Source organism: Monodon monoceros, unplaced genomic scaffold, assembly GCF_005190385.1.
Source record: "Monodon monoceros isolate NGI ecotype Baffin Bay Population unplaced genomic scaffold, NGI_Narwhal_1 Super_Scaffold_14, whole genome shotgun sequence".
Taxonomy (NCBI): Eukaryota; Metazoa; Chordata; class Mammalia; order Artiodactyla; family Monodontidae; genus Monodon; species Monodon monoceros.
Genome location: NW_021703770.1, coordinates 73,105,627 through 73,115,583, shown reverse-complemented (window position 1 = coordinate 73,115,583; position 9,957 = coordinate 73,105,627). Strand labels below are relative to the sequence as shown.

The 9,957-nt window shown below is 41.8% G+C and overlaps 1 protein-coding gene across 1 annotated transcript; it reads left to right on the top strand.

Moving 5' to 3' along the window:
• Positions 1-4,330: 4,330 nt before the first annotated feature.
• Positions 4,331-9,449, top strand: MRPL15 (mitochondrial ribosomal protein L15). The gene is made up of 5 exons (XM_029223145.1): positions 4,331-4,470; positions 5,293-5,447; positions 6,028-6,193; positions 8,380-8,503; positions 8,959-9,449. The coding sequence occupies exons 1-5, from the start codon at positions 4,363-4,365 to the stop codon at positions 9,294-9,296; spliced, it is 891 nt and encodes a 296-aa protein (XP_029078978.1). The 5' UTR covers positions 4,331-4,362; the 3' UTR covers positions 9,297-9,449.
• The last annotated feature ends 508 nt before the right edge of the window (positions 9,450-9,957 follow it).

Sequence of the window (9,957 nt, the reverse complement as noted above, 5' to 3'; positions counted from 1 at the left end):
ATTGAAAGTGTACAGGTATATTGATAATCCATGACAATGGATTAAATTGTCAGTAAATTGTTAGTAAATAGACAGCTAACAGAAGTTGGAAATGAGAAGGGGCAAAGGAGTGACAGGGGAGCCTTGTCAGTATCTTCATCTTAGAGGGAGGAGCTCATGTATACTTCTGAAACTTGAACATCCAAGAAGTAGTTCTTATATTATTTAAAGTTCTTATATTATTTAAATCACACAGTTTACCATGAGAGAAAACACTAGAAAGAAGTAGTTTAATATAGATCTTCAGCTATCATAAAACAAGTGAATGAATATACAATGTCAAAAGTTGATAAAAAACAATTAGTGTAGGGAAATTTTAATTTGTAAATATGGAGGCAATCACCAGAAGAAATGAAAACAGAAAGTTAAAAGTGATTGCCTATGAAGATCTCCTGCTTCTCAGTGTAGGCGCTTTTGTACAACTGCATTTTTTTCATAACAAATGAATGCATTATGTACTATGATAAAATCAAAACAAAAATTATCTAGGTGTGAATGAAGACCTTTGAGTCAGGACCAACCTTTGATAAAACTAGGTAATTTTTTTGAAGGTGACATTTATTTTCAACCCTTTTCATGCTCTCTTCTCTCTCAATATTTGTTGTTTCCCAGTATCAAAGCCATTCACTTCTTTCCCGCCCTTGACTTCCTTCCTTCCTTCACTAAGAAAAATCACATCTCCAGTTTTTTTTACTCAACTTTGATCTTCACAAAATTAGCCTATTCTTGGTCCCATTCTAAAAATGACTCGTCAGTAATAACTGAATCACTGAAATTCCTTTCCTCCTCCTGTTCCCATCCCTGCCAAAATATTATTTAATGTGTGACCTCATTTAGGGAGATGAGATGGGAGACTTTTATGTGCATGCTTTTGTCTTGTTGTTTTTTAATCTCAGAAACAGTTGAGTTGATCTTTTTTTAATTTATTATTGTTTCATTTATTTATTTTTGGCTGAGTTCGGTCTTCGTTGCTACGTGCAGGCTTTCTCCCGTTGCACAGAGCATGGGCTACTCTTTCTTGCGGTGTGCGGGCTTCTCACTGCAGTGGCTTCTCTTGTTGCGGCTTTCAGTAGTTGTGGCTCGCGGGGCCCTAGAGCGCAGGCTCAATAGTTGTGGCACGCGGGCTTAGTTGCTCCGCGGCATGTGGGATCTTCCCCGACCAGGGTTTGAACCCATGTCCCCTGCATTGGCAGGCGGACTCTCAACCACTGCACCACCAGGGAAGTCCTGATGTGACTCTTCATTTCATAGTGTATTATCATTATGGTTCATACACAGTACCTTGTGTGATGAATTTATCCCCTTTTATTTTCATCCCCAACTCCCATTCTTACATCCTTGAAAATTTTTATTTTAATTAATTAGCTAAAAGGAATCAATCTATGTTGACAGACTGTCAAAGCACTGGGATAGGTGGAGGAAGATTATTTGGGAGTGTATGAGAAGGAGGGCCTTCCCAATGGACTTCAAATTATAGCATCTTTATAGGGTTCACTTCATTCTTTTATATAATGACTCAGTAGTCACTATTAACCAGGGCTGGAGTCAGGATGACTCTTAAATAGTTGCTGAGATGTTTTCTTATTACAAGGTCTCCTTAATGTGATTTAAACAGGGTCTAGGACAACACCCCAAGCATGTGGGTGCTTAATAAATATTATCCTGCAATGATAATGATGATGTAAAACTTCTGTAGGCTTAAAGATCGATGACTTATTCACCATACACCCTTAATTTACATTCTTACAACACAGATGAGACTCATCAAATTATTCTGACTGTTTTATATGCTTGGTCAACATGTTGCATATGGGCTAAACAAATATGTAGCCTACAATTATTACTTCCACTATCATTAACTGATGTCCATCAATAACATTACATAACGTATACAACAAAAAGCATCTACTTAACAGAAGTGCAGCACACTGTTTTATATTTCCTGTATCTCATTTATTCAATAAAATTTTTTTTCGATGATAAAAAATATTATTGGAACTAACACTCATCTAGAGCTCATTACTTAGTGAAAACAATGATTTTCTAGATAGGGGGAAAACTATGTATCTTTCTGTAGATTAGGACACATTTTGCAACATATTTTGCAATTTTCTTCCCACAAGTATGAAATTTCTAACAGAAAGATGATGAAATATATTGAATTGAAAACCCTTAAAGGCAGGAACTAGCTTCTACTTTTTTCACTATATTTCTTTCTACACTTCTAAATAGTATGGACTTTTATCTTCATATTGTTTTATAGAACTCACATATTTGTATTTCTCTTGTAGTGCTATTTGTTCTACAAGAGGCCTGATTTTTTTTTTTAACTTTTCAAAAATACTCATTCTTGGGGAATTCCCTGGTGGTCCAGTGGTTAGGACTCCACGCTTTCATTGCCAAGGGCCTGGGTTTGATCCCTGGTCGGGGAACTAAGATCCCACAAGTGCGTGGTGCAGCCAAAATAATAATAATAATAATAATTCTTGGAAAATCTCCCCTACTAGATTTCAAACAATCTGGGAGAAGATCCTGTTTGACTTCATCCATGTATATTTTTCAGTAACAAGTTCAGTGTCTCGCTCATAAATATTACTCAAATAAAGGAATGAATGCAACTTTTTCTTTCTGTGTTTTTTGTGGGTTTTTTTGCCAGGTCACGGGGCTTGTGGGATCTTAGTTCCATGACCAGGGACAGAACTCGGCCCCAGCAGTGAAAGCACAGAGTCCTAACCACTGGACCACCAGGAAGTCCCCTCTGTAGTTTTTCACACTTGATTTAAAATAACTTCAAAAATGTTTAAACAGAGAAGTAGTTGCCCTCCAAAAATTTATTTCCACCTTCACTATTTGTGATCACCAGTAGGGATGAGCAGAACAACCCCCCAGCAAGACAGTGAAACATAAAAAGAACAATAAAAGAAAGTTAAAGAAAAAAGCATGGTCCATATTATACTCACTTAAGACAAAAATAGGGAAGCCGATACTTTTGAGTGAAAATATTGTTATGTATTTTGTGCTGCAGATATTCAACTTTATATTATAAAAAATACTACTTATGTAATAGGAGGCAAAGTGTGAATCCTGGCTCTGCTGCTTGCTATGAGACGTCGTTCAAGCTACCGCCCTTGTCAAGTCCGAAAGGTAATAACATCTACCCCACGAGGGGTTGTTCAGTTGATGAATCGAATGAGGGTGACTCAGCACGCGACTGACACATAGCCAAGCGCTCAGCGTGGCTCCTTCGGTATTAACAGCAAGTGAAGTTAGCATGTCTGTGACTTGGTCAAAGCAACACAGACGCACTCGGACAGGATGCAGAGTTTGCGTCCTATTCACGGGTTGGTACCAGCCAGACACTGTAATAGCTCGACCCTGAGTATTATTTTCGAATCTCAGGGTTGCCAGCTAAAAGTCGGAACTTGCCATCTGCCTCTACAAGGATGAAGTCGGTAGCCACTGCAGCCGCTGACCTCCGACACCCCTTGAAAAGACTTGAGGGCTGAGATCAGGAGTAAGGCGCACTTTGCTCTGGGAAAACTGGCAGAACAGGTTTTCAGATAGTCAGGCATTTTCAGAAGATTTTATGAGCCCAAATTCTGGCATCTCCTTGTATCTAGAAGGGCACTAGAATCATTGACGGTGACATCTGCTCCTTGTGACCAGCAGCAAGCCTCTGCCAACATGTGTGATTGATGACACTACCTCCCTTCACGTAAATCACATATATACTGACCTTCTCCGGAGCAGTTCCTCGGAGCTGAGGGGTCTATCTCCCATGCTACAGCCCTCATCTTGCCCCAAATAACAGTTAACCCACAACTCTCCGTTGTGCAATTCCTTTCAGAGGACAGGGCATATAATTGGCTCAGCTCCAAGCCGGTACTTCAGCGCCCAGGGTATCTTATTCTGGGCCCCACGTGGAGCTCGGAGAAGACCCTGCGCCTCTAAGGACCAGGCTGGGAGACACATCAGGCCAGTGGCTCCAAGCCCTCTAACGCACACACCGTTTTCAACGCGTGCTTTGTGCGGCGAAAGAGAACGCAGCACATTCCGAACCAAGGTCAAGGCACGACCTCTCAAAATAGGATCCCATCCCCAACGAAGTAAACATAAAGCCAGCGCACCACGAAGATTACACCCTCACACACCTGCCGCCACCGCGAATGCACCCGGCTCCCGGCATGCTCCCGGCATGCCCCGCGGCTGGCGGCGCGGCGCGCCTGCAGCACGACAGGGGCGGGGCCTCGGCCGTAAAGCAGTGCCGGAAATTACGTGGCGCTGGCGGCCCGGCGTCCTTGCAGTTTGGCGGGCGCGCCGGTCATGGCCGGCCCGGTGAGGGGCGGAGGGCCACAGGCCTTGGACCTGCTGCGGGCCCTTCCTCGTGTGAGCCTGGCTAACCTGAGGCCGAACCCGGGCTCCAGGAAACCGGTAAGGCTGCGGGCGGCGCGGGGGCCCTCGGGGTCGCGGGTCCAGAGGCGCTGGGGGAGCCAGGGGCCCCTGAGCCCCTCTGCTTAGGTGACGCGGGAAAACCTGCCCACGTGGTCCCAGTTCTCTGTAAGGTTCAGGTTTAGAGGCTTAATTACGTTAATTAGGGCGGGGGAGCGAGGTCGCAGGAAGTACAAATGATTGTCTCATTTAAAATTGGGTTTAACATGGAGTGCTTTTCCACCATACCTTATCTTCATGGGAAAGATTTATTACATTTGATGTCTCTTCTGCAAATCATTGAATATAGCTAGAAAAGCTGTCATGGACATACTGTCACTTTAAAAACCAATTTGTTGCTTTCCTGAAGTGACAGGATGTAAAGTAAGAAAAATATTTTCCTTATAAGTTGGTATTTAAATAAAACACTATATATGGGTAACAGTGGCATATTGACAATTAATTCTAAAATAAATGCGCTTGCGTATCATGCAAACTTTGCTTGTTGTGGATGTTTAATTCTACAATGTTTTTCAGTTCCAACCTGTCACAGTCTCCTTTTTTTCATCTCATTCTTGGAACTTTCCCTTTGAAACACAACTTGGAGTTTGGTTGCAAGAATTAGCTACATCTTCGGAGGCAGAGTTGCTCATGTGGAGTGTTTGGACTTCAGAGCAGCTAGGATGGTGCCTGGCACGTAGTGGGCTTGGCTAGTCCTGCTTGGTTGGATGAATGAAGGACGTAACCAAAAGATACAGTGCAAAGGTGAAATGCAATTTTTAAAGGTGCATCTGTAGATCATAAAACATTCTTCTTTCCTTACAGGGAAGACGACCAAGAGGTCAGAGAAGAGGTAGGAAATGTGGCAGAGGCCACAAGGGAGAACGACAGAGAGGAACCCGGCCCCGGCTGGGCTTTGAGGGAGGCCAGACTCCATTTTACCTTCGAATCCCAAAATACGGGTTTAATGAAGGACATAGGTAAGTTTGCTTTTCTTCTTAGTGTAAAATACCTAATTCTCACTGAGAGTTACCTAAAACTAGGTTGGTAGAAATTTAAATCCACTTGGAGGCAAACTTTCATTGCTGTTTCTCTGAACCATTTTTGGTAATGAAGTTTAGCCTGAATTGGGGAAAAAGCCAGACATTGCACTGACTTGCAAAATGGAGATAATGGTGCCTGCTCGCGAGGTTTAGGGCGATTACATATATAAAATCTGACTCATTGTCGTCACCCAATAAATGGTAATCACCATTACTTTGAGTTCCATTAATGTATAATTTACATAGTGGGTTAAATATTTATTTATTTGTCTAAATGAGTGAAGTAGATGCCTAGGCAAATCATTGTTGGTGAAACAAAGTAAGTACTTACTGGTTTGGTTTCATTGCCCCCAAATCAAGGAATATTACATGTTTATGCCATACTCAGGGGTTTTATTTTGTTAAACCATATAAATTGGTGGAGGAAAACCCAGGACAAAGCTCTGAGTTGATCTGGAGATCTTGCTGGAAGGTAAGTCTGGCTGAGTTTTCCAACTACTGTTACTTTCTTGTGTAGCTTCAGACGCCAGTATCAGCCTTTGAGTCTCAACAGGCTGCAGTATCTTATTGATTTGGGTCGAGTTGATCCTACAAAACCTATTGATTTAACCCAACTTGTCAATGGGAGAGGCGTGACCATCCAGCCATCCAAAAGGGATTATGGTGTCCAGCTGGTAGAGGAGGTAAGTCTGAATTAGATTGTTTTTGGAGTTACATAGATGGCTATTTCTGATTTCCATATAATCGACACCCTGCCTGCTTTATTTTTATCCCTTTTCAGTTGTCATAAACATTATGTAGTGGCGATCGTGTTATACTCATTGTGGTTTTAGAAAGTTGCATGCTGTTGGTGGCGGGAGGCAGGGGCGGCTCTGTTCCCTGGCCCTGGGATGTTCTTCTCCTGTGTACCCATTCGTACTTCTCCCTCACTTTGTTTGGTTCTCTGTTCAAATGTCATCCTAGTAGGAAGATGTTTTTGACATTCTTTATAAAGGAACATTCATACCCTCATACCCGACCGTCTGCCTTATTCTGCCCAAAGGGTTTTTCTTTGAGTGTATGAACACCTGACACTTATTACCAAGTAATGCATTTATTTTTCATTGTTTTTCCTCATTGTGATGTCAGTTCTTTGAGAGCAGGTACTTTGATACATTGCTGTATTTACAACATTGGAAATATTGGCTTGTGATAGTCACTCAGTATTTATGGAAGACAGAAATGAATCAAATCCAGTTCTAATTGTAGGGAAGCGGTTTTCTATTTGTAGAAGTTGGCCAGGAGTTTCATAAGCAAATAAACTTGTAGATTGTTAATCAACTACCTGTTTCTTGTATGTCAGTAATACGATATTGCTGTGTAAGTAACTTAGTGTCCACTAGAGGGGAGCATTGTTTATGGGAAAACCTTTTAGATTCCTTTGAAAAAGTACACTTGTGGATAAAAGTTTTCCAAATAAAATGATTCGAAGAGAGAATACCAAATACACCATTAAAACTCAGTATTCTACTTGGCGTATAAGGGAACACAATTGTAAATTAACATATGGAAAAACCCATGACCTCACCAGACATTAATGCACATCCCAACAGCTTTCAGGCATGTGTCTATTAAACTAGCAAAAATCATTCTGAAATCTACACCAGGACATTGGTTGAATAAGTACAGTTATACATTATTTACAGCTCTGTAAACTGCTTGCCCTTTTCTGGATTTCAGATTTGTAGTAAATAGTGGATAATAAGACTCTTTTGCTCTTTCAGCACAACATTACCAATTTGGGAACAGAAGTCCTAAGGAAAAACAAAATAAAAGAAACCTAATTGATATAATGAAATGCTAAATATTCTTCTTATAACACTGAAAATGCTGGAACTAACCCCAATGCCCAAGGATGGGGAAATGGTTAAGCAATCTGTGGAATAGTAATTAGAAATCTCAAATAATATGGCAAGACTTTGTTTCATTGAGTCAAGAGTGCCATTGACTGTAAAAATGCCTACCAGTATCATAGATGGGAAAAATGTGAGAAAATGTGTCTTAGAATTGATGGAATATTTTGAAATTGGGAGCCAGCTTGTTTCGCCGCACCAGAATAGCAAAAAAAATTTTTATTACTGCAAAAAGAATGGTAGTGCCACCATCTTTTTATTTTGTCAGAATCTGTTCTGAAATTAGAGTAAAATATAGCACATCCTGATGAAAGTGCCCAGATAGGACTTTAAAAAGTTGAGTACTATTTTTATTTTTGTTGTTGTCTCTGCCCCTTTCCCTAGAGTGGCCCCTCCCAAGCTCAGATACTTTGTTCTTTTGCTGGCTCGAGCCCTCTTGCCCCCCTCTTTAACCAGCTCTTGGCCTCTTGCTTACTTATGGGTCAGGAAGGTAAGTTTTTATCTGTGTCACGCGGCATAATGTGGTTAGGAACGAGGGCGCTGGGACTAGACTCCCCCTGGCTTTGTGATCTTGGGCAAGTTGCTTAACCTCTCTGTGTTTCCGTCTGTGTGTTGCCGTCTATGACATTGGTGTGGCAGTGATTCTGTTGGTTTAGAGTTGTCTTGAGGATTAAACAATCTGCTGTTACTGAAGTAATGGGAATGTGTATTTATGTTGGTGCCCGCCAAATGCATAAAATGGAATTCTAGTCATCCCTGCTCATAGGGAATGAAAATTGGTAAAACAAGTTGGCCTAAAAAAACGTGGAAGAATTTGGTGTTTGATAGGACCTCAAAGCAGAGGTATTTAAAGTAGGAACAGCTGTCACGTTGCAGGCCCTTTAGAGGAGAAAACACAGTGTAGAAGGGAAGCTCATGTAATTAATTCACTTGTAGCCAAGCCGTCTCCTCACAGACCTTGTTTTGACGGGTGACAGGGTGCTGACACCTTTAAGGCAAAAGTTAATATTGAAGTACAGCTGGCTTCAGAGCTGGCCATCGCTGCGATCGAGAAGAACGGGGGTGTCGTCACGACGGCCTTCTACGACCCTCGAAGCCTGGGTAAGCTTGTTGCCTCGGGGTCGCGTGCTGACTGCCACACAAGGGTTTGACTTGCTCTGCAGCCCCCTTGGCTTCCTGTTTGAGGGGTTTCTACTACTGGTGTGGCTGGTGGCGCTCCGCCTTCTCATACACCTCAGCCAGTGTGTCATAAAAAGGTTTTGTTTTTTAAAACATGGGGCTTCAATATGCTATTTCCCACGTTTAGAAATTCACTCGCTGTTGGTGATGCAGGAGTAACTTTGACTTTCAAGATACGGACTTTTGAAAGTCAAGTGTTTCCATTTGCTTACTTAAGACAAACCTGTTTAATTAAAAAAAAAAGTTTTGGGAATTAAGTTTTCCTCTTGGAAATATTTAAAAATTAATAATTAAAAGAATACCATTATTAAGAGAAAATCATTATGTATAAAGGCAGTATTTGCATCTCTCTCTTTCTATTTAAACATTTTTTTTAGAAATACTGTGCAAACCTATTCCATTCTTTCTCCGTGGACAACCCATTCCCAAGCGAATGCTCCCCCCTGAGGCACTGGTAACCTATTACACTGATGCAAGGAATCGTGGTTACTTGGCGGATCCTGCTGAATTTCCTGAAGCGAGACTGGAGCTCGCCAAGAAGTATGGTTATATCTTACCTGATATCACGAAAGACGAACTCTTCCAAATGCTCAGCACTCGAAAAGATCCAAGGCAGATTTTCTTTGGTCTTGCTCCGGGGTGGGTAGTGAATATGGCTGATAAGAAAATCCTCAAACCTACGGATGAGAATCTCCTCAAGTACTACAGCTCCTGAGTTCCTTCCAAGAGAGCAGATGGTAAAAGAGCACCAGAAAGGGACCGAAACACGTGTGTTTCCCATTGCATTTGCTTAATTTGTAATTCTGCAGATGTCGGTGTTTTCTGTGTAATCATCTCTCTCTTATCTAAATCACAATAAAAATACAGTGAGCAAGGACTGCGTAGAGCATCTGGTGGATCTGTGTGCCTCTGTCTCCGTTCTGAGCTCCCTGGTTCTCTGCCCAAGGAACAGTGTAACTCTTAGTCAATTTCCGGCTGAGCCTTCCATCATCTTTCCATCCAGGTCTTGTCTTACTGTTGCACATCAGAGTGAACGTGCAAGTGGGATGGGATCACTTTGTTGGCTGCTTGGTCAGGGTCAGAGGGCTGCTAATGAACTGGTGAGCCTCTTACTCGGTAGCCGCGAGGAAGCGCTGCTGCCCAGTGTCAAGACAGCACGCCTCCCGCTTGGGATGATTAAGATGTGGGGTGTGAGTTGAAGGTTTAAGACTGGTGAGTAGCTACTAAGCAGTTCAATATTTGCTAGCAAAACTGAGACCAAAACTCCAAGGGAATTCATTTTCTCAACTCAGAGTAGACAGAAATGATCAAGCCAGTATCATTTTTTTCCTTGAAGAAGGTAAATGTTCTAATTGATAATGATTTTACTTATAGAC